Source organism: Vanellus vanellus (genome assembly GCF_965231255.1).
Source record: "Vanellus vanellus genome assembly, chromosome: 3".
Taxonomy (NCBI): Eukaryota; Metazoa; Chordata; class Aves; order Charadriiformes; family Charadriidae; genus Vanellus; species Vanellus vanellus.
The window spans coordinates 5,347,914-5,373,076 of record NC_138907.1 but is presented as its reverse complement, the minus strand read 5'-3'; the positions used below and the strand labels follow the sequence as shown (position 1 = coordinate 5,373,076).

Below are 25,163 nucleotides of genomic sequence, written 5' to 3'. Positions count from 1 at the left end.
CCCCTTTACCTTACTTAATAATCTCTGAAGTAAAATGATAAAGGTTTTTTTGTATTTCAGGCATTTGACTTTGTCACAAAACGACATGGCAGCATTAACAGGAGGAAAGGTAATTCACTTAAATATGGCTGTATAAGCCTCAAAAAAATGCACGTGTGTGTACGTATGTAATTGTAGACAGTGTACTAATATATTACTGTTTGTTGCAGGGTTTTCCTTTTTTGTTTCAACATATCCGTGATGGTATCAACATCAGGCAAACTTGCAATCTCATTTTCAGTTTGTGTCGGTACAATAATCGACTTGCAGAACACGTAAGTATCAGAAACTATAGCTATTTGTTGCAAATCTTATCTAATAAGTATAATGGGGTGATTTTTATTATTTTAACTGAATAAGCACAAGTCTAAGTGAGTTTTGTTTGTTTTGTTTTTAAGATTGTGTCCATGCTTTTCACATCTATAGCAAAGTTGACTCCTGAGGTATGTAAACATACTACCTATATATTAAATATTTTGTATTGATATTTTAATGTTTCAAATTACTTAAATAATCCTTTGCTAATCAAACATCTTGCATGGAAGATGATCCATGGAAGTTTTTGTGACATTAGATGAAGTCTAACTGCACTGTATAGTAAGTTTTCTAAAGCAGAAATCTGGTATGCAGTTTAAGATGAAAGTTTTATTCAAAGCCAAATAACATATTCCTAGATTCTCCACCTATATGAATAAAAAAAAAATGATAACAATAAAATGTGCATGCTAGAATAAGTGGAGATATGTAATTATCTTCTGGTTGTTCAAGTTTTGGGGCACTAATTTGCAGTTCTGTGCATGCAAACACATTTCTCGGAATAAATTCCTGCCCTGGTAATAACAAAAGTACAGAGTTACGGATGTATTCCACGTGAAAAATGTACAGAGTGGAGAAATGTATGCTCACACAAGGACATTCTTGTATACTTCTGTCAGAAAAGAAAAAATAATCAAGAAAAATTGAGGGCACGTCAGGCAGAGGAGACATGATCATGGTTTGAAAAGAAGCACATACTAAATCATTCTCATGACAGCTTTGCTTTGTGTGATAGAATGGGCACTATCAGATGACAGTCTACTTCCCTCCTGTCATGCTAACATTTGCTACATTTTTATGCTTTTTTGCTTTGCACATATACACATGCACCAGAGGCATTTTTGGTGAGGTGCAAAATACATAATAAAAATAGTAACCACTTTATTGAAGCATTGTTAAAAGCCGGGTGAGTCTTAGCAAACTTAAAAATTCGTATTAGAGCCAACGTGTTAGAGTAGAAATGTTGGCCATTTCAGAGGAAAACAGTAAACTAATAATAGCGATCAGTGTAATCCCTCAAAATGTGCTGCTTTTCGATAAACTGTTCAGGATCCATGTTACATGGTATGGAATACATAAAAATAATAGCTTCTCTGAAATAGCAAAACCTTCTATATACGTAAAACAGGATAAATTGGTGAATTCTTCAAGACCGTGCAGCAGTTTCCCCCCCTTTGTTCAGAATACTGACTGTCTCCAACAATGTTGCTGTTATTTCCTTGGAACTATATACTTCTACTAAACTGATCCTATCTAGTATGATCATGTTGCCTTGCACTAGTTGTAAAAAGTGGCTTAATTCCACTATATCCATGTGTGGATACAGTAGAATTAAGGTGTATATATATGTGGTTTATTTACAGATTAAATAATAAGGGATTAAAAGTAATATAAATGTTCATGTCAAAAGTTCACAGAAATATATTTTTATGCAAATGTTTGCGGTTTTGTTTAAAGTCTCTAAAAAAAAATCAGTGGATGAAATGAAATAGATCAAAATGGATGTTTTTATTTTTGTACGTTACAGGCAGCCAATCCTTTTTTCAAATTGCTGACCATGCTAATGGAATTTGCTGGTGGACCTCCAGGAATGCCACCCTTTGCTTCTTACATTCTGCAGAGGATATGGGAGGTACGACATGTAAAAGAAAACAGAAGCTAAATTGTCTTTCTCTTGTTCGTTTTTTATGTCTATGAAAAGGTTTTTACAGTTCGTCGTCATCCTTCCTGCATCAATTCTTTTTTTTTATGACAGTTTCTCTTCCAAATAAACAGCAACAGCTAATAGACATTTAAAAGTTCTGCTTTAATTTTTAATGTTATTTTAACAGCATTCTGGTTAACTGGCATTTCAGTTAAACTTTAAATTTTAGTTTAATGAGAAATTAATGATTCATAATAAGAGCCTAGAATGCATCTTTAGGCAAATACCACTTATTTTCCTCAGTTATCCTTTTGTAAGGACTGTAAAATTTTGCAAGGTCCATCCTTTGTTAGGTGGTTTGGATTTTTTTTTTTTGTCCATTATGTACTGGTCCTTTTAATATTAGTTTGACATTTTTTGTTCTCTGTAAAATACTCATTAACATTTTAAACCCATAAAATACAGCTAAACTGAATCTAGTTAATAATTGCTGTGTCGCAGGACCATTCTTGCTTGCATTTCTAAAGCAAGAAAGAGACTTTTTCACAAAGTTGGCACAGGGATAAATTCCTTGATCTGAGAAATAGATTGGGAATTAAGGCTTTCACTTCAACTAGCTGCTCTTTTGAGTTCCCAGCACAATTTACTGTCTTTATTACTGTCTGAGAACAGTGTGTCCCGCCTGAAGACTGCTGAGGACAAGCTGTTGAACATTCATTCCTTTTAATAATCTTTAAAAAGCGGGGGTGGGGTTTTATTACTGTGCAGAATTGAGACCTCTGGTAAAACACAAACCTGTTTTACCCACTGAAGCACTGTGGGATAGATTGTGGGTTCCTGATCAAAAGTATTTTACGCTTGGTTAGGAGCAGTTATAGGATAGGAACCACTAGGTAATCTGGGAAAGCGTATACCAAGTGTTCGTTAGGTGTCTAGTCTGAATATCAATTAGCTGTAACTGCTGTACCTCAGGTAAGGAGAGTTCAAACAGCGGAACTCAAGGTCAGGAATTACATCTAGCTGCTTTCTGTATACAGGGAAGCAGCAGATTTATTAATTTCTCTCAGCATTAAGGAAACCTTTCCAAGAGAGTTTTTGATAATATCCAGGTTGTGGCATGAAGAACATGTGTTTTATGCTTCACAGTAGCCACAACTACTTAACATGTAATTTGTTAAGCAGTCCTCTTTTTTTTATTTCCCTCCTTATTCTCAGTGCACAAACTGAACCCGCAGAGGAGGCAAGTCGGTGGCAGGTTGGAAAGCCAAGCTTTTAGCAGTAGAAGTCATCAGTTCAGTCTCTGGTTTCACCAGCGTTGTTATCCTTACCTTGTTGACACAGGTCTGGAGATACAAATTGTGTAGGCAGGGGTGAGAGGCCCAGTGGTTAATGCACAGACAGACAATTTAGGGTGTAGAAGCTACTTTTGCAGCCGCTCCATTTTAGAAGTCGTTAAAAAGTGATTGAGCGTTGAAGACAGTGAACAACGATAATCTCTTTCTTGGAGATATCCTCCAGCTATTACAAAGGAAATTTGACAGATCAATTTGTCCTTTCTAAAAAAAAAGGAGGAGATTGTTCTTAATGTGTTTATTTTTAAATGGAGATTAAAATTTTATAAGCAGAGGTTTGGGCGTGTCAGCCGCTCGTATTCTTCAGGTGGATTAGAGTAGCTGGGAACAGCTTCAGCAGTTCAGTTACTGCCTGTGGTTCCTTAAATCAATAGAGTTCCTTTTTCCTTGTCTGGGCACCTAGACCTCAAGATAAAATGAAAACAATTTTAAAAAACTAGCAAATGAGCAAACTACATTTATTGGCTTAATACTACGTCAACAAATTTTTAACTACACAGAAGCAGAAAGGCACAGGAAGCTACCTTATCTCCTTATTGTCTGTAAGGCTTTGATAACTGTACAACAGCACTCCACAGGCTTTTCATTACCTTTGAAGAGCACTAGATGAATTTATTCCTTGAAATTGCATATTCATAAAAAACATAATAGCTATCCTCAGCATGAAGCTGTATGAACACATTTGCATGCCATTTATGTTCACAGAATCACAGAATTATCAGAGTTGGAAGGGACCTCTAGAGATCATCTAGTCCAACTCTCCTGCTAAAGCAGGATTGCCTAGAGCACATTTCTCAGGACTGCATCCAGGCGGGTCTTGAAAATCTCCAGGGAAGGGGACTCCACAACCTCCCTGGGCAGCCTGTTCCAGTGCTCTGTCACCCGAACCGTAAAGAACTGTTTCCGTGTATTTGAACGGAACTTCCTGTGTTCTTTTGATATAACTTGTATAAAAATACTGATTCAGTGCTAGGGTTTTGTGTTAGCTATTTAAAAAAATATATATTTATTTGTTTATAAAGACAAGCTTGTTCGGTTTTCTAAGTCCTTAGCATTTCAACTCTTAAGGATCTCAAAATACGCAGAAAGGCTATGTAGAGTAACTTCCTGGACTTAGATTGAACTTCCAAAAGCTTTGAACAAGATTCAGAAGCACAAACCGGTGAAATTTTAACAAGGATTTTCTTTGTCTGCCAGAGCACCTCAGTCTTGTAGGTGCTTTGATAGCCCTATGTGATTTTGAAAAAACATTTTGAAAGTCTTAATAGTTATGTTTAGGGCTTTTTAATACAATCAGTACATAGTATCAAGGTTAATATATTCTTTTTGATTTTTCCACTCTTCTTTCAGGTCATTGAATACAACCCATCTCAGTGCCTGGATTGGCTGGCTGTGCAAACACCTCGAAACAAACTAGCTCACAGCTGGGTGCTGCAAAATATGGAAAACTGGGTTGAACGTTTTCTTCTGGCACACAACTATCCTAGAGTGAGAACCTGTAAGTTAATTTCAGTTGAAGAAAACTATTCTTCTGTTGTAGCAAGTTACTATGCATGTGGTGTTCCTGGCACAAATTAAATACGTGCTTTTGTACTTGGCTTTTCTTCCTTTTCCAATTGTTTTAGGATTGCTGTATTTTAAAATATTAATACAACTGTGGTGCCTCATCAAGGCATGCTACCTGGTTTTGATGAAAACCATTATTTCATTTTGTAACTTGAATAATACATTAGTAGATTCTTTATCTTACGTCTTTAATCTACAAGATCCAGGAAAACCCAAAGAAGAAAAAGAAGTAATCCAAGGGGTTCTCCATAGTTTCCATCACATAGTTGTACTGTAGGTAGGAATAGTAAGTGTTCTTCTTTCACCCATCACAGGGTAATCTTTAGTTGAGTCCTTTGAACTTGTGGGTCAAGGAGAAGAAGCCTGTGCGTCTCGCTAACTCCAGGATGTCCTGGCTCTGTAGTTTGTTCTGCCAGGAATCCCACTACCGGGCCATTGCCAAGATCACACTTTCAGCCTTTCCTGTGTCTAAATTTTTATTTAAAGGAGATTCCACAGTAACGTGCCACACCGAACTTCAATACTACTTATCTGTAGTTGAGGGAGATGTGGTAACTAGAGGTACAGCTTTGCAACAGACACCAGTTGTTAACCTCTCTGAAGAGGTAATGGCGTATGCAATAATGGCAGTATGCAGTTCAGTCATAAGAAGATATCTGGGTTTGTATTTCTACCATGTTAAAACTACATTGTGTTAAGATAGTTAGAACCAAGCAGCAGACAGGAATATGGGGTGAAGAGCCCTGAAAGCAAGTCTCAACACCACTTTTGACATGCTAGTTTTATCCACTCTGATTGGGTTTTTTTTGTCTTCAGTATGAATATAGTAACGCCAGATTCTGTAAAATGCTTCGAAATTGGTAAACGAACCACACGATGTTGTTCAACTTCTGATTAAATGACTGTTAAGCGTGTGCGTCATTTCTCAAAGGTGTAACAGATTTGTTTTTGTTTGAAGCCGCAGCCTATCTCTTGGTGTCGCTTATTCCAAGCAATTCCTTCCGTCAGATGTTCCGATCAACTCGCTCATTGCACATCCCTACACGCGATCTGCCTCTCAGTCCAGATACTACAGTAGTTCTTCATCAAGTCTACAATGTGCTTCTTGGCCTTCTTTCAAGAGCTAAGCTATACGTTGATGCTGCTGTTCATGGCACTACAAAACTTGTGCCCTACTTCAGTTTCATGACATACTGTTTGATCTCAAAAACCGAGAAACTCATGTTTTCTACTTACTTCATGGACTTATGGAACCTTTTCCAGCCTAAACTTTCTGAGCCAGCTATAGCCACCAACCACAATAAACAAGCTTTGCTGTCTTTTTGGTATAATGTTTGTGTCGACTGTCCGGAGAATGTACGCCTTATTGTACAGAATCCCGTGGTGACGAAGAACATTGCCTTCAATTACATCCTCGCAGACCATGACGATCAGGATGTGGTGCTCTTTAACCGTGGGATGCTGCCTGCCTACTATGGCATCCTGCGCCTCTGCTGTGAGCAGTCCCCTGCGTTCACCAGGCAGTTGGCTTCTCACCAGAATATCCAGTGGGCCTTCAAGAATCTCACGCCACATGCCAGTCAGTACCCAGGAGTAAGTAGATCGATACTAAAAAATACCATTTCATTGTTAGTATTTCCTCTCTTACTGAGTATCTCTTTTAATGAGGGGTATTAAAAGACTTATTTAACATATCCAGCGGTGAAAGTATTAGATTTTGCTATCCTGGTATAAGAAACTACTAATGGGTTTAGATCAGATCACTGTAGTTTGTGGGGGGATTGTTTTGGATTTTCTTCCTTGCTGTGTAGCAGTTGGAGAGTTTTTTCTTGGGAGCGGACACTGGTGTTTCCACTGTTCTTCAGTATTTTTTACGCCAGTCTAGTTATAAGAAACAAGGAAAATAGCCTTTAATGGTGGCCTCAAGAAAGCCCGTTATGTTCTAACACGCTAAGTTGGAGGAAATCCCAGTGAGTGTCGTCTTTGCTTTCAGTTTCTGGAATAGGGCCAAGATTTAGCCCGTTGCATTCAAACGGAGCGTGACCTTGGGAACGCTTGCGTACCTTTTGCAAAACTTCGGTACACTGGGACTTGTTGCCCTGTCTCTACAACATTATGACATTTGCAGTAGAGAGTAGATACTAGTTAACATAGTCCATGTGTAACAGTGAAAAAACAGGCTTACCTAGTTTTTAAGAGGCGAAATATGCATTTTTGTGTGATTACTCAGTGAATATTGCTTTGAGGTCCTTTATAGGTGTACAAGGACAGAAAGAATACAGACTTTTTTCGCTATGTAGAAGAGGAGGATGCATGGAATCTCCTGTGTTGAAACTCTGTCTAGTTCAGCTCACAGAGTAAATTTCCACTCTGACAGTCCTGGGAGTATTCCCTCAGAATTCTCAGTTTGTCTCGCTTGGGACTTTAGTTACTCCACTGTCTTCAGTGTTTCCCATCCACACAGCGTTTCAGCAGTTTTAGCGCAAGCAGGTTTCTGAATTCTGTTACTTGGAATATCACATTATCATCAGAGAATGCATATACCCGTGCACCATGTAGATGACCGCCTACATTCCTGAAGGAAAGACGGGAAGTTTGATCAGATGGATCAGGATTTCAAGTTCTTTTCTATATATGTGTGTGTGTATGTATATATATACGTGCGTGTGGCAAGGAGCTGTGCTGTTAGGAAGCATCAAAACATCCATTTTTAAGGTTCAGAAGGGTTATCTCGAATATCTGTGTCCTAATCCACACAGTAAATAGTAAAGGGTGAAAGCAAACTGCATTCAAGGTAGATAAGACATATCCACCATTTCTATGTCAGAATTTTAGTTTTTAAGAACCATTTAGTTTTAATTATTTATGGTTTAAAATGTTGTCTGCTGATTTTATAACTTTGTTGTAATGCTTAAAAATATTCTCATCTAAATTTGCTCGCGTGTGTTTGTTCTGTGTTACCTAGTAGAAGTAATACACAATAAGGCATACAAATAAGATATAAACCATAGCATACTGACAGAGATTACTCTAACCTAAATATTTTTGTGTGTTTTAGGCAGTAGAAGAGCTGTTTAACCTCATGCAACTGTTTGTAGCTCAGAGACCAGAAATGAGAGAGGAAGAGATAGAAGATATAAAGCAATTTAAGAAAACAACCATAAGCTGTTACCTGCGCTGCTTGGACGGACGGTCTTGTTGGACTACTTTAATAAGGTACGTTAGTAGTGAAGTTGTAGTGTAATAATCTAATCCTGTTTGAGTAAGAACTATATTTTGCCAAATGTAAAGTACAATAAAAATCAGTGTTGCTGTTTTCATATTTTTTGAAAAAGTTTTGGGGATTATTCTGTTCAAAAGTAAGCAAACAGAAAGTTTCAATTATAACTTTTTTCCCAAAATCCATTGTTAGTGAATATAGTTTACTTTAGAATGTTTCATCGGCTGAAAATTCCGAAACTAAGCAAATATTTTACAATGAAAAGATGTAAACCAAGTTATATATTGTGAGGGTTCAAAAAGAAACACTGTGACAAAATTGCATCAGTAGAGCCCTTGAAAAAAAGCTAAAAACAAATCAATCAACGTTCTAATTCAGCATTTAAGCTGAAATGCCATTCTCAGCCTGCCGTGCTGAGTCTAGATTGGCAAAGCAGTAATTTCAGCTGCTGCTGTTGACGTGTTATTTTGGGGTAGAAATGTTTTTTAGGAACTGTGCCTGTGGGACAGAGTTTTATTATATTGTGTCTTCAAATACTTTTTCGTTTCTAGTCTGTCTTCGTACATCTGAAACTTTGCTTAGGTATTTTCAGTATAACTATAAATTGCTTGTGTACGTAGCTCAGGTGTTGGGGTTTTAAATGCAACTGTTGATGCATTGAAAAGCTCTTGTGAAAAAAGGGAAAATGACCTGTGTCATTTGGAGGGATCGCATACAGTCATCTGTCATAGCACGCAACTGCATTTTCCCAAATTCTCTGGAAAAAGTGCTATGTTGAGAGGAATGGTTCATTAGTTATGGATCATTGTTTATTTTTGGTTTTGCTGTAAGCATAGGATGTTCTGACAGGAAGGTTTTTATACATTTAAAAGTCCAAACGTATGCTTAACTGAATCTATTTAAATGTATCATTTGACAAGCATAAACTTCTGTCTTCTGAAGTACATTATTCTCCTCAGTTTTTAGCATTTTTGCAGACGTTATTTGGGAAATCTTTATGTAAAGGTTGTTTATAAATTACTTTCGATGACATAAAGGAAGTTGACATCAGAGGTATCTTTAAATTAAAAAACGGGGGGAAATGAAGAGAATAATTCTTTGAGGGTTTCTTTGTTCTTCTGTGATTATTTTCAAAAAATATAGCGCGAGCATAAGAATTTTAAGCATGTGTATGAATTATGAAAAGATTACGTGTATTTATTCAGTGTTCTCAATGTCTGGATTTTTTTCCTAGTGCCTTCAGAATATTATTAGAATCTGATGAAGACAGACTTCTTGTTGTGTTTAACAGAGGATTGATTCTGATGACTGAGGTGAGTACTTTCTCATTTAATTATAATAAACATCTTGCCTTCTTGTCAAGTCATCCCTTCCTTCCTGACAATGTGTTTGCTTTAAATTGTTTTAATGTGGTATCATTTAAAATAAAGATAAAAAATAAGTTGATTAAGTACTGGCATACATGTAAAACCTTACATTCTTAAGGAATCATAGGAAGGACAAAAAAAGATTGACCAGACATTTTGCACGTCGAAACACTGACATAGGAGGTTCAGTGAATAAATTTGAGGCAATACAAAATCTTAATACAGGATAAAGATAACAGGTTAGTTCATAACAGTGATTTGGTAGGATAACTAGAAAAGGATGTAGCTTAAATAGGAAAGATGATGAAGAAATAAAAGGCTGATGTCATCTCATATATCAAGGATAGATACACTTGCTCTGACGTTCATAACGGAGAGTAAATTAGGCCAACTGATAAAGTTGCAACTAGCAACGGCATGTCATGAGTGGTAAGAAATCAGTCTTGGCTTTCTTCACTTAGATGCTTCCCCTGTCGTCTTTAATAAGAGTTCTTTAGTAGTAAAAAGATCAGGAAAACGTTTGCCTGTTTCTAAGACAGAGGGTAAGCCACCAACAGATTATGTTGAGAGGAGTGAGTTGATGCTTTTTTGGTGTCATTCTCTTTATTACAGATCGACTGTGAGTAAACAGATGAGCACAGTCATGCAATTATTACTAGTTAAGAAGTGTTAAGGCAACAGGTTAAAATACAGAAATAAAGGATACTCAGATGCAATTGCGATTAATATTTCTGAACACTTCTTGAGGGACTTCCGAGGCAATTCTCCCTATCTTTCCTACCTATTGTGCTTTTGTTTCCAAGGAGTGGTCTAAGAACACACAAACTAGTTTTCTCTCCAATGAAACTAAACCTAAAGATGCATTTCTGGATCACGTATAGTATATCCCAGTTGTAAATGGATATTTGGTCCATGAGACCAGACCAGAATTAGTTCAAAGTAGAAGAAAGAAATAACACAGCCCTGAAGTGGGTACAGTTTGGATGTCACGCCCCTGCCCACCGCCAATGGTTTCACTTTACAGATCCACTCGTACTGTCTTGCAAAAATATAGGAAAAGCCTAAAAGACTGCTGAAAAAGCTCTGAACTGTTAGTGGCTGCGCTTTTTTTTTTTATTTATTTTTTTAAGATGAGTGAGATACCAGAAGACCGAAAAAGGGTCAATACAGTGTAATAAAGGATCATATTACAGTGTAATAAAGGGTCAATACAGTGGGTGTAAGCTCTTGAATTCTGTTCAGCACTTCCATTATTGAATTGATGGACGAGAACTTGTGTTTATTAAATGTCCTGGCAATGCAGAATGGAGAAGGACGCTTGGTCCTTCTGAAACAAGAATAAAAAATCAAGATTGTCTGGATGTGTTAGAGAAAGTGTAAAAATAAGATGCAATTCATTCTTGGCATATGTAGAATGGTGTATTTGGGGAGGGATAATAAATTGGTAAAAATCCATGGTGCAAAACAAATGGATAGGAGGCAGTTGTAGCTGGACAGTAAATGGGATATTGGAATAGATTGCTTCAGAAGGTGTCAGCCAGCACAACTGGAAGTCATCAGAAGGACTTTGAGCAAACATCTGTTGAGGATATAAAGATATTTAGTCTGCTGTAAGGCACGTGGATGGACTAGATGATGCTTTGAGGTTCATCCCAACCCCATTTTTATATGGTTTATACAAAAAATTATCTTAACTTTTTTTATGTCACCAGTTTGCATTTTCTGGGACAAAGTGTGATATAAAAACCTGGAATTACAATATCAGGGAGAAAAATAAGAATTAAGACACTGCAGTACTGTTGGAAAATCGAGTTTTAATGAGTTTGTTTTAAGTGTAAGCCTTCTGATTACCTCTAGTTAGCTAGCTTACATTCAGCGGTGAAAAATACTGCATCAAGGAGTTGTCACTTCCAGCAAAGTTTTCCACTTAGCAGGGTTAGCCATGTATCTTTTGTCTTCACAATAATATAAAAATGGTGTATTAAGCTTTTGCATTGTAGGGAATGAGATTACTGTTTCTGTGTCTTTAAAATATCCCGGTAGCTTAAATATCTTTTCTTACATCTCGTGCTAGAATTTTGCAGTTCAGAAATTAGTTGCTTTTCCTTCCCAATATTTCTATAAATCACAGCTGCTAGAAGGCATTTTAGTTATAAAAGGAGAAGGAATTAATCTGATGTATAATCATATAGCATACATCCTTAAGCAGCATTTTGAAAAATGACTAGTGTCTATATTAATCTTACGTTTTTTTCCCCAAATTCACATGCCCATGTCTGTCCTTATGCATCTCTAATATCACTTTGCATGTTGGCGCAGAAAGATTGGGATGACAGATATATAAAAAAACCCCATGTCTCAAATTATGCTTTGCTTTATTGACTTTTCAATGAAAGTTATGTGTGAAAACTTTGTAATTATATTGAGCCACTAATAGAAAGCTTTTACCTTGGAAACAAATTAAGGCTGTTTGAAGTGTCTGTGTCTATAAGCTGTATTGGATGTGCTCACAAGAATGCTCATTTCTTGAGTTGAGATGGGTGGTAGCGACTTGTAGAGGGGGCTATTGTTATTATAAACTTTACAAATTCGGTTTCCCTCGGGCATGCATTTAAGAAAAATTTAAAATTACTCTGGCTTTTGGCTTAGGTGCGAAGAACAAAAATCAGCCTTAAGATTCACTTTTAAGGGTTAAGACCAAAAGCAAGTTTTGGTTTAACCCGCCATACAAGACTACTGGTTGTTCATTGTTACCAGAACTAGATGTCTGGGTCAACAACTGTATTTGGTTGATATAGAAGATACCTGGTGGTTCGTTTGTTCTCTCTCTCTTCCCTTCTGTCTTTCAGTCCCTTTCCCTTCCCCTGGCCCTTTATTCTCCACCGCCCCCCCCTCCCTTTTTTTTTTTTAAGACTCTTGTTCATAGTAAATATACTGATTTTATATGCAGATTTATTCTGTTTTTAAATGTGGTTATCTTTGATTAATTTTGTGATTGTATCTAGCACCGTATATTTTGATATATCTTTTTTGAGCATAAAATAAATGTAAAAGTGGTATCTGTAGGATAGATAGAAATGATAAACAAGTGTGTTAATTTGGCACCATAAAGTTTTGGCTTTTTTTTTCTTTTTAGTCCTTTAACACATTGCACATGATGTACCACGAGGCCACAGCTTGCCATGTGACTGGAGACCTGGTAGAACTTCTGTCTATTTTCCTTTCGGTTCTTAAGTCAACACGTCCATATCTTCAAAGAAAAGGTTTGCTTGGAACTCTTCAAAGGATCGTGCCTGTTGCCTGTGAATTAATTTTCATGACCCAAAACCTAGTAGTTTATCTTGATTATTATCTGTGTTTAAAAACTTCCCATACAGTAGGAGATACCATTATTAACTTATTAAATTGTTACTTATTAAATTATTTACGGACATAATACAAAACCGGATGAAGTGAATTTAATAGCAGTAGACCAGTGAGTTTGAGGTTGATTAAGATCATGCTAGAGGAAAAAGAGATTCTTCAGCAGTAAAATTCTATGCTTTATTTAATGAGCTTTTGAGACATTAACCTAACAGATTTCTATGGTTTTTACATTTGCAGATGTGAAGCAAGCTCTCATTCAGTGGCAGGAGCGAATTGAATTTGCCCATAAACTATTGACTCTGCTAAATTCCTATAGTCCTCCAGAACTAAGAAACGCTTGTATTGGTAAGTCACAGTAGTTTAACTGCAGTCAGGAAAGACCTGGTTTGCACAGTTCCCTGCTTTGAAATTTAAATTCCATTTTTGCAAGTGCATATGCTTCCTAGGTACTCTGTAGATTGGGGTTGTTTACATTAACATTGTCAATACATCAGTATTGCCGCTGTTCTTATTCTAAATAATCCTGCTTTTGTCAGGTTAAAATTAATATTCCTACTTCCCCAGGCACGCAGAGTGCGTGCACGAAAAGTCATCGTTCACTCGGAGAAACCAGCTTGCTACCTGATAAGGGGCATGTGTAAGGAAAAACTCCTAAATTCAGGCATCAGTGAGTTTAGAATCAAATCTCAAATCTTACATTAAAATTCAAATATTAAGTAATGCTCCACTCAGAAGGATGCATGGTGACCTAGTTAGTCTGAGTAACGGCTTTTACCGTTTGTTTTTGTGATCCATTACTGTAAGGTACAATAATGAAGGTAAAGCTTAAGTAGCTTGTAGAATTGAATGGATTCAATTTGCTTTTATAATTTTAGGTGTAGACATTATACATAATGTCTCTCTTGCATTAGAAGACCAATTTCAAAAAGTTTTTCTAGTTTAGTTTTTTTAGATATTATTTAATGGACATAATCCGCATTTTTTATGCATGCTGATGAAGGCCTGAAACCGTGTCCGAATTACCATTTTTTGGTGTGATTTGTATGCATTTTCCCCTTATTTTGAGTGCCTTTCTCATTGTCCTCCTGACTGCTGCTGGTTGACATTTTCCAGGCATCAAAGCTGATACGTTTAAGAAGAAGGGAAGAGGGTAATTTCATTGAGCTTCTACTTTCTGCAAGCTGGCACCCCCTCACTGGTGGTTGATCTACCACTGAGCAGGTTTCCTCCCAGTGGCAGTGGTGAAGGGAATTGGGACTGATTCAGGGGTGTTCACTTTACACGCTGTTCACAGTAGAGCCCACCTCCGTGGTGCACACTAAGTGCAGCAGAAGTGGTATGAAAGAGAGTTTGAAAATGCATGAGCCTGAAGTTAAACTGTTTGCTGTTAAGAAATAACAATATGTAATAGCAAAACCAACTTTTTGTTTGTAGATGTCCTCAAGGAGCTTGTACTTTTAAGTCCTCATGATTTCCTACATACTCTGGTTCCATTTCTACAGCACAATCATTGTACATACCACCACAGTAATATCCCAAGTAGGTATTTCAGTGATCGTATTTTGAAGTTCTCTTACACTATTATTACTCTATCGTGTTCCTTGCTGATATCAAATATTGACCTTTTTAATATATCCCTATTTTATCCTAACTTATACTACAGTGTCTCTCGGACCTTATTTTCCATGTCGTGAAAATTTGAAATTAATAGGGGGGAAAAGCAATATTCGTCCTCCACGTCCTGAACTTAATATGTGCCTCTTGCCTACAATGGTGGAAGCCAGCAAGGTATGTAAATGTATGGTCTTACAAATCGCTATTTCTCTATGGTTTTCCCTTTGTATAAAAATATTGTAAGAATCCAGTAGCATAATGCATCTACGTTTTTCTTCGTAAACAAAGCATAATTCTTCTTCAAGATGTGTTGTCCTCATATACTCCATTCTAGATGTGCACTCCAGAAGCACCATTTCCCTGCCCTTGGTGATACACAGCTTCATACTCCAGGCTTGATAAGAGTTTGATCCTGGTATTCAGGAAAAAAACAGAGCACACGTTTTGATAATCTTCCAGTCTGTTTGTGGCATTTATAAAGAAAATTCAGGAACTGCCCAGGGATTGTCCAGATGGGTTTCAAAGTACGTTAAGATTTATTACCAGACAGCAGAGTAGATCCTCCAGGTTTCATTAGAGTCCGTTCCACCGGGACTGAGGCATAATCTACTATTTGTTTGGGTAACATACCTGAAATATCGCATAGGGCTTTAAGTCTTACTTTCCATTTCCCTTCTGTGGGCTTCCTGATGGGATGCCAGCCTTGGTGGGGCTGCTTCCTAGTCACTTGCCACGTCCCATTATTACAGTTGCAGCAACGGTGGGATTCAGCTCACGTAACTTTGCTTATCTAAAATGTCAGTGTCCAGCTCTTTCTGTGGTTAATCGCGATGAATGATTACCCTCGGAAGGAGAGAAAGAGTTGCCCTCCTTCCTGTCTTAGACATCCGAGTCTGGATGAGGTGGCTTTTCCTCTGGAGGAGTCTCTCTCTCTCCCCCTCTCTCTCCCCCTCTCTCTCCCTCCCCTCTCCCCCCTCTCTCCACTGACTGCAGGGAATACTGAAATGACTAGATTTTAGATAGCAAAAGTCAGGTAAGGTGAATCCCACCCTAAAAGGAATATGTATGGACAATCATTTGAAGAAGGAAAACTGGTTACTTGCTGTACAGTAACTGTGGTTCTTCAAGATGCTTTGTCCACACAGATTCTGTGGTGGTCCTCCTGTGCTAACTCCGAGTCCTGTCATAGGGGATTCTTATCGGTGAAGGAATTGAGTGGTGGTTGAAGCCGCCATACCCCTTATGCCCTCAGGTACAGTGGTCGCAAGGACACACTGGGTGCAGGCACAGCCCCAGTGGACACTGCTATTCAGAAAGAATCCAATCTCCTGCACATGGGGCCTATGTGCACGTAGATGGGAATCTGTGTGGGCAACACATTTCGAAGAAGCACGGTTACTGTAGGGTAAGTAACCCTTCTTTTTTAAAGCTTTCAAAATGATGCTTTGTATATTTGTGCGCCATCAAATTTACTCTATAACCAAAGGGGTTTTTAAAAAACATGTAGAACCAGAGATTTTCTGTAGTGTTTTTTTCCATCGTGTATCCAGAGGTAATGGATGTGACAGTAAATGATGTAAATATTTGAACTTAAGAAGTCGTCATATTACATGACGTGGTATTTTACACTTTATAAGGAATTCCTATATAGATTAGGAACTAGGAGATTTTTAAGCCTCTAAAGCCACATCCACGATTACGTTTCCCTGTGGTTTTGCATGCTTATTTTTCATTCATTTGTTTTGATAAGATTGCGTTTGTTTGCTTGAGTTTTGAGATTCCCTTTTGGCTATCTGGTCTACGGAAGCTGATACCATTTTACATGTATACATCCAAAAGATATCAAAATACTGGCACACAAAACCCTTGGCCTATATTTATCATTTGGTTTGAGACACTCCTGATAATACTGCTTTGAAAGCTTGTGAAGCTCAGTCTTGAAAAAATTCTGGCTTCTACAGATCGTAACTGACAAATTATGATTTTAAAAGCAGTAGTGTATATATATTTAGGTATCTGTATATGATTTAAATTACTGCGTTCTTTTCTTGTCATCTCCAAGATGTGGTATTCGTGCAGCTTTGCGTCTTCTCAGTCTGTCGATTCAGAGTACTACAATAAAAGTTTCTACTGGTGGGGGAATGGCATTTGCCACCCCTCCTCCCATCTCACTGATGGTCTTGCCAAGGGCTGGGTGAGGAGACGCAGCTGCCCTGGGTTGGACCTGGAAGTTCCCATCGTGTTTTCCTGTAGTACTTGATGAAACACTTCTGGGCGAGCAGCGCAAAAGCTGGATGCTTAGGAAATCTGGTTGCTGTCCAGTCACTTACATAGTTTAAATGAAGCTCTCTTAAATCTTCAGGGCAAAGATGATGTTTACGATCGTATGCTGCTAGACTACTTCTTTTCTTATCATCAGTTCATCCATCTACTATGCCGAGTTGCAATCAACTGTGAAAAGTTTACTGAAACTTTAGTTAAAATGAGTAAGTATGAAGGATAAACAGCCTAAGGATTTTTTTTCTGTGATAACTTTGAGTGCTTCTCCGCTAAGTTTTATATTCAAAATCTTTAAGCAAAAGAGCTTGTGAAACTTGCTGCATTAATCGTTCAGGACATTATTTTTATCCACAAAACTGCATGATGTGTAAAATGTAGTGCAATCATACCTACCTGACTGTCACACTTCAGGCCTCTCCAGTGAGAGTTCAGTTTCCGTGTGTGTTTAGAGTTTAATACAGGAGTTACTGAAGCTGCTGTTGTTGCTGTTGTTTGGCAGTTTAAATGGCTTTGGGTCAGCTCCCGAATCCTCAGCATCTCTGCCCATGGCATGAACTGGCAATCTGCCCAGGAGCATGCCTGACTATCTAGTCAGCCGCTGCTGGTGCTGGTTCTGTTATTACCAACCCGGGTTTATTTTACTGCATAGTTTGGGGAACCATCACAACATTTAATTAAGTTTATAACCATTCAGTCATGTAGTTTGTACCCGATACTTGTTTCAGCTCTGCCAGTAGATTCCACCAATGTTTGGGTTTCTTCCTGTCACAATGTAAACCTATTTTTTTGGTGTGTGAACGAGGCGTTCCTGGCTTTATCTGTCTGACGACTCCAGCCATTCTGCAGGAGAGCATCCCACCTTGAACTGCCCCATTGAGTCCACGTGCTACTCCAAAGGTGCATTGTGGAGTTAGTTTTTTAATTTTGTCTTCCACCACGGACCCCAGGGTAAGCTGAGTTCCCCAGGGGGTAGATGCGGAGGCACAAACCTCAGTGTCACACGTAGCTATTACGTGGGCACACAGACTGGGAGCCGTCTCACCTCTGTTGTCTAAAAATTAGACATATAGCCAGATTTTCCTCTGTCGTCAGCGGAGACACATAGATTCCTTCCAAGAGAAATATATCTTCTGATTCTTAAATATCTTAAGCAGATTGAACCACCTTCTGAAAATACCTGCTTGTTTTCTTGTTTTCTCTGCCTGTAGAAGCTGGCTAGCCAGCTAGCATTAAGTACTACTTCTAGACAAATAAAACTATAGCAAATTAATTTTATCCAAAGAACAATGATAGTAGAATGTTCTTTTGATCGCCTGAATCACCTATGTGCTTGTTGCTTGTCAGGCTCTTCTGATTGTAACGGTAGCGTTGTTAACATTTACTATAGGTTGTGTTAGTATAAAGCCTGCTGGGAATGCATATCGTCTGCTGTTGTTCAGTGTATCCTTTAATTCTTTCATGGTCAATGGGTAACGATGGTGCTTGGGTTAATAATGAAGATTACCCTTTAAAAATTATATGCTGGTTTAAAAAAAAAAAAAAGAAACCTAAAACTGTTAAGTGCTGTAGCTGACCAGTTGAAAATGTAAGAGAGTAATAAAATAACCTACTTGCAAACCCAGAACTAGAGACAGCTCTTTGTTTTTTTTTATATTTCACAGAAATGCTGAAAGGATACATGTATTTATTAAATGTACTGTAAAAACTTCGCAGATGACAGGTCTTTCTGATTATAAAAAATGCTTAGAATGTGGTCTTGTAAAATGATATGGCGCCTTGGCACTACTTTTATCAGGAAGCGAGTATCTCCATCAAAATTTTCACAATAACTTACTTTCTCATAAAATTTCAGGTGTCCTAGTTGCATATGAAGGTTTACCACTTCATCTCGCGTTATTCCCCAAACTTTGGACCGAGCTTTGTCAGACTCAGGTAAGAGTCGGTGGGTTTGAGAACTAACAGAATGGAAATACAGGCAAAATACAATGAATGCGAAACGGAGATTATCCCATAAATTTTAACTAGTGGGTATTGTTTAATCATTCAAAATACTAGTATTTTGAGTAGAAAATACCTCTGCTTGTGTTGCCTGTTATCTGATAAAACCTGCTAAATTAAGTGTAAAAAATCTGGCCAATTGCATTTGAGCCCAGTACGCCCTAGGTCCTGCACAGCACGTGGTATTGGCATGGTGGCAGTCTGTGCGGTGTCCAAAAATGACTTCATCCTGCCTCTGTGAATTTCCAGCTTTTTCTGTAGTGTAAACACTGGTATGATGAAATAAAAATTGGGAGATCTCCAAGTCCTGGGTATTGTCGTGTGCCCACTGCAAGGAGGGGCCTTTGCACCTCTGCGAGAGGAGCCTGTAGTTGGCTCCCAGACCACCAGCCCTTCAGATCCATACTGATGGTGATAAACTGCATTCCTATGGAATAAACTTCATAAAAAGAAAATGTGAAATAATAATTGACAATAATTAATTTGTACAATTTACTGATACCTGATAGAGCTGACATATTTTTATCAGCAAGAATGGTCCAGTATGAATTACGAACGTCAGTGGGCCTGGTGAGTGATGACTTTGCAGTGTTCTCTCTCTCTCTCTTCACCAGTCCGCAATGTCAAAGAACTGCGTAAAGCTCCTCTGTGAAGATCCAGTTTTTGCAGAATATATAAAATGTATTCTGATGGATGAAAGGACCTTTCTTAACAACAACATTGTGTACACTTTTTTGACCCATTTTCTTCTAAAGGTATGTGTTTTTTTAGTGGTAATGTCGATTTCAAGAAATATGGTCATATATGTTCTTTCAGTTTAGGATACTGTTTTCACAGTTCCTTTGTTTTGTGGTTTAAAAAAAATACGTTCTTTTCACAGGTCCAAGGGCAGGTGTTTTCTGAAGCAAACTGTGCCAACTTAATCAATACTCTAATTTCAAATCTAATAAATCAGTATCAAAGCCTAGAATCTGACTTCAGCAATCAGAGAGTTGAAGTTTCCAAAGCAAGCTCTACTTTAAACGGGGTGAGTCTTTTCTAAGCTGTTCAAATCTCAGCATTGTTTAGGAGGCAACTTATTTTCTATGGAAGCTCTTCAGTGCCGTGTGCCAGGTTCTAATTGAAGAGGTGGGCATCGTTAGCTCTACTTTGCCCGTCAGCTGGACTCCTGGTGGGAGCACGGGAGGTTACCTTAAACTGTCTGGCTGGAGATGTTAGCCCCTACCAATAAGATAGATGTAAATTCACAGAGCGGCAGTCCGAGCTGTCCGAAATGCTCCGTTCCATCTCAGTGTGCCCAGCACGTGTGCTTGGGGTCTCTCAAGCCAGTGGTGGGGTCCCTAAGAGTGGGAGGAGAGCAGCAGATTGTGGAAAACAATTAATGCAAAGCGCAGTAGAATTAATCCTAGAACATTCTAACCCAGCAAAAGATTTCACCGTATGGTGAGCAGCACAGTATTGTCATCTGCTTAGGACAGATCGCAGATCTCCGTTAAGGTCAGAGTATTAGTAGTGAGTGGGAAATTTCAGTAGTGAAGTATATTTAGCATTTGATCTTTTGGATGTTCAGAACGTGTTGAAGCCTCTGCTTATTGCGCAGATCTCTCTGTGTAGGGTTAATCAAATATGAGTTTGAAATAAGGCTAGTTAAGTTTGTTTACTTCTGGTTTTTCAGGACCTCCGAGCACTTGCCTTGCTGCTTTCAGTGCACACTCCCAAACAGCTCAATTCAGCCCTGATCCCAACTTTACAAGAGCTTTTAAACAAATGTAGAGCTTGTCAGCAACAGAGGAACTCATTACAAGAGCAAGAAGCCAAAGAAAGAAAAACTAAAGGTTTGCCTCCTCTAATGGCGTCACTCTAACAGTTCTAAGGTTTTACAAAATTAACGTAAGGCGTTGTTTCCTTACCACTGCAGGGTTGGGCCATTTCTTGGCTCCAATCCCCAACACTACCCAAGAAACAGTATTTTATTATGGAGCTAACATTCTGGACAATTACATGAATTGTCTGTAAGGAAAAAAGTATTTATTAAAGCACTGTGTTTAATATGGAAAATGCTAAAAATGTGAAGGGCAAGGCCTATTACTTGGATGTACGGTATGAAAGCAATGCATTTTCATTTTCCCTAAGTGAGTTTTCTTTTTTCTTACAGACGATGAAGGAGCTACCCCTGTAAAGAGAAGACGGGTCAGCAGTGATGAGGAGCACACTGTAGACAGCTGTATCAGTGATATAAAAACTGAACCTCGGGAGGCATTGACCCCAACAAGCACTTCAGATAACGAGACACGGGACTCTTCCATCATCGATCCAGGCACTGAGCAAGACCCTCCCTCCCCTGAAAACAGTTCTGTCAAAGAGTACAGAATGGAAGTTCCATCTTCATTTTCAGAAGACATTATGTTAGCAACACGGTCACAGCACACGGAAGAGCAGTCAGGAAACGGTAAATTTGAAGAATGCAAAGAATTTAAAGACCTGCAGGCTTCCAAGGATTCCATTGGAGCCGAGGAGGACTCGGAGTTTCCTTCCACATCGATTTCAGCAGTTTTATCTGACCTCGCAGATTTGAGGAGCTGCGATGGCCAAGCCTTACCATCCCAGGACCCTGAAAGTAGTTTATCCATCAGTTGTGGCCATTCCAGAGGACTCTTTAGTCACATGCAGCAGCATGACATTTTAGACATCTTGTGTAGGACCATTGAGTCTACGATTCACGTGGTCACAAGGATATCTGGAAAAGGAAACCAAGCTGCTTCTTGACATTAGATGGAGCATGTCTGCTTTTAACTCTGTTTTTTTTTTTTTTTTTTCTTCCCCCAAAAATGCTGTTTGTATAAGTTTTGCTTATTTCTGTTTTGTGCTTCAGTTTGTCCAGTGCTCTCTGCTTGAATGGCAAGATAGATTTATATGCTTAATTCTTGGTCAGGCAGAACTCCAGATTTTATTTTTTTCTTCTTTTGCATCTACCGTACACTTTCTTAAAGGGCAATCAGATAATGGCTATGTTTTATGTAATTAAGAGTTCACTGTAGTGGCTTTCATTTAATATGGCTGTCTGGGAGAACAGGGCCTCCTTGCCCTGTATGATGTAATTTAAACTTATGGCATTTTTACTGTGTATAATATGGTGTCCTCTGTGCCAGTTTTGTACCTTATAATAGAGGCAGATTGCCTCAGATCGCTGTGGTTCTTATTATCAAAATTAAGTTTACTTGTATACTAAACAACCACAAGAAATTTGATTCTGTAAAGAATCCTCTTTAGCTGTGGCCTGGCAGTATATATATGGTGCTTTATTTAACAGAATACCTGTGGAGGAAATAAAGCACACTTGATGTAAAATTAATTGTTTTATTTTTATTGACATGATCAATTGCTATTCTGTGCACTTCATTAAACTGATTGTGATGACTTTTCATTTGTTTATAATATGTTGCTTCAGTCTTTGGATTTCTCATCAAAGACAACTTCAAAAATGGAACAGGTGCAGAGAGAGGTGATGATCAAATGTATGTAATTGATGTAAATCTTGCTCCTTTTCTGGTTTGCTTAGCATGAATGTTCAGTCACACAGTTGAGAGGGATTGGTTCTTTTTCCCCCAGTACGTTAGAACATGAAGTGGTGGTGTCAGAAGTCAGCGGAACTCCTAATTTCTCCAATTTTAACCTCTGTTCAGTTGCATTTTTCTCCTGTACCACCTGCAGACTGGCTTCCCTTCTTCCCTCTGCCCCTGCGGCCCACTCAACTGGCCGCGTTCCGTCGCTTTCTTGACAGTTTCTCCACCCCAGAACTGCTGGAATGACTTTATCACCTTTCCCTGTCACCTTTCCTCCTGTTATTTCTAAACAGTATCCATTTCCTATGTGACTTTTCCAGACTGTCAATGATGGTGGTGTTAAGTATCTGATTAAACTTCATTTTCAGCTTCATTTTCCAGTTGCTTAGCTCATTTGTTTTTCTGTTGTCTACATAACACATCTACCTTAGCCTTTCTTGTTCCGAATTCCTTCATTCTGTCTAGTATTTAATGTCATTTAGCATCATTCGCTTCTCCACAATTCCATTATGTGATGCTTTTGTGACTCCTCTTACTCTCTTTGAAATCTACTCTCATTTTTTTTTAACCTTCTGTAATTAATCATTTGTCTTTAAAGTTTAGACTTTACATTCCCCTTGATTAGTGCTTTTATTCCTGCATTTACAGACACTATATTGATGCTGGTGAGTGCTTAAGTTGGTTTCCTCATTATTCAGACATGAAGTAATTGTTTTCGCTCTCTTTAGGAATAAATTTTATTACCCTTTCTGATCACCTTCTCCAGAGGTTGTAATTTCAGAGAAATCATCAACAGCTTCTAGTTGAGACTTCTACATAATGAATACCAGAATTCATCTATGAAGTCTTCGACCAAGCCTGCTGGTTGGTGGTTGGGTTAAGATGCCTTAAGGAAGGCACTCCCCTATTGATCTAAAAATTTTCAAGAGATGAAGCAGCCATTATGAGCCTTCGGTGAGTAGCCTCAGTTAATTAATTACTCTTATTTAAAATACGCATCTGATTTTTGGTATGTTGTCTAACTTCACCTTTCAGCTGTTGCACTTTGTTGGCTTTAGCATCTCTTAAAGGATGAGATCACACTCTAATTCCATTACTAAAGAGTACGATTCGGTCTTTCGTGATGTTTTTTTCATTATTTTGAAACCCATTTTTGAAGCGTATACCAAGTATAAACAGTATTTAATGATGATTTCATAAATTATACACTCTTCATCCTCTTCTCTTTTCCCAGATGAACATAAGCCTGTCCGTGTTCAGCTGGTCACTGACTATTGACTGAGTTATTTTTAGGACATCTTCTCCTACAGACCTGTATATGTGATTTGCAAATGCTATTAGTAGTTATTTTGTATTTTATTGTCAATTATTTTCTCCCAAATATCTAACTGGCCATTTAGAATCGCCCTAGGAGTCCATTTATTTGATAACCATTTTCCATTAACAAAGAAGTTACCATTTCAGCGATGCGGTATGTTGGGGTTTGGTGGCTCTGGAAGCACAAAGTACCTTTACATAGCAAGACGTGCATGAGCTGTCTCAGGCGAGCGGTTCCCTCTGCAACAAGCTACATCAAATTTGACAAGGTATTATAAACCATGTTGGTTTGCTTTAATTAAATGATTATCCTGTGGTTCTAAACTGACTGAGTTTAATACTAACTTTTCTATTATTTTGCTCAAAAGTTGTTGTCAAGATCACCAGAAGTGTCATTATTCTTACTGCTCTTCCCTTACATTACCTTCTGCTTTCCTCCTTCCTGCAATTTCTGCTCGTTTTTGTTTTGTTTTGTTTTGTTTTTACCAGTATTTGTTTTTTTAAACAAAAGCACTACATCAAACAAAACTGTCTTTTCCCATTTCTGCTTTGTCTCTTCTTTCATGCTGCTTGCCCTCCCTGGAATGGTTTCTGTGCTCATTAGTCTCTTTTTAGAACACATGAATTCCAGCACATTTGAGCATATTTCATTTAAACTTTCTACATGTCTCCACTCCTGTTGTTTTATATTGAGAGAATTGTAGGATAGGGAACTCTTCGCAGAGACTTATTTAGAAAACAAACTACGTTTATGATATTGTTACTTCATTATCTGTGATACTGTATGATTTATGTATGATACCATCACATTGTTATCATCGTACTGTTACTAAATGGTATGTAATTCCTAACCCTGTTCCACCCAGCTCAAGGGCTGAGGATAACAAGTAGTTCAGTTTAACATTCTTTGGTTTTTATTAAGCTCTTGGAGCGTCTATGAGAAATACAAGACATTTTAGCACTCAAGAATAAATTGTTTTGCCTCTCTGAGCTGCTCATTGTCCCCTTTGTGCTATGGCTGGCTGATGGTGCCACAAATCCTCCTGAAGGTGTCCTGTTCGAAGTAAAATGAACTTCTCTTTGATTTTTCTGATTTCCAAAATAACTGTGTGCCGAAATTGAACTTTCAGGTCAGCAGTATGCTATTGTCAGCGAAGTTCCGGCACATAGAGTGAAGATGGGAAGAGTGCAGGAATGTCAGTGAAGCAAGAATGAAAATTGTCCTTTTTTTTTGCCTGCAAGGACAGTCTATTGGGGCTGTCTGTGGGCATGAAAGCTGACTGCCCCCTTCTTACGCTAGGCTGGCCTACAAGCAGGGTGAAAAGGTAGGTACTTCATGTTTTTAACTCAAGAAAGCTTGTACATATTACCAAACTTACAGCTGTGCAGGCACAAAGGAACAAGAACACTAAAGAAGATCTCGCCTGCAGTTCACTACCCTTTCCTTAAAGAGGAAATGAGGGCTGGCTGGGGCTGTTCCTCCTCGCACAATCTTGGACTTCCCAGCAACAGTTGCAGAGT

General features: G+C 38.3%; 1 protein-coding gene and 1 long non-coding RNA gene across 2 annotated transcripts in view; both read left to right on the top strand.

Annotated features, from left to right (window-relative positions):
• USP34 (ubiquitin specific peptidase 34) overlaps positions 1-22,188 on the top strand; it is a 142,378-nt gene extending 120,190 nt beyond the window's left edge. Inside the window, exons 63-80 of the mRNA XM_082481199.1 lie at positions 61-109; positions 210-314; positions 438-482; positions 1,883-1,987; positions 4,702-4,849; positions 5,876-6,510; positions 7,976-8,133; positions 9,372-9,450; positions 12,641-12,767; positions 13,108-13,215; positions 14,305-14,409; positions 14,534-14,658; positions 16,847-16,970; positions 18,617-18,696; positions 19,377-19,517; positions 19,643-19,789; positions 20,438-20,597; positions 20,918-22,188. Of these exons, the coding sequence (XP_082337325.1) occupies positions 61-109; positions 210-314; positions 438-482; positions 1,883-1,987; positions 4,702-4,849; positions 5,876-6,510; positions 7,976-8,133; positions 9,372-9,450; positions 12,641-12,767; positions 13,108-13,215; positions 14,305-14,409; positions 14,534-14,658; positions 16,847-16,970; positions 18,617-18,696; positions 19,377-19,517; positions 19,643-19,789; positions 20,438-20,597; positions 20,918-21,528 (3,052 nt within the window). The 3' untranslated portion in view covers positions 21,529-22,188. The remainder of the gene's footprint in view (positions 1-60; positions 110-209; positions 315-437; positions 483-1,882; positions 1,988-4,701; positions 4,850-5,875; positions 6,511-7,975; positions 8,134-9,371; positions 9,451-12,640; positions 12,768-13,107; positions 13,216-14,304; positions 14,410-14,533; positions 14,659-16,846; positions 16,971-18,616; positions 18,697-19,376; positions 19,518-19,642; positions 19,790-20,437; positions 20,598-20,917) is intronic.
• Positions 22,189-23,081: 893 nt separating this feature from the next.
• On the top strand, positions 23,082-25,024 carry LOC309669630. The gene is made up of 3 exons (XR_014268924.1): positions 23,082-23,279; positions 23,790-23,911; positions 24,773-25,024. It is a non-coding gene; the product is annotated as an uncharacterized lncRNA (long non-coding RNA).
• The last annotated feature ends 139 nt before the right edge of the window (positions 25,025-25,163 follow it).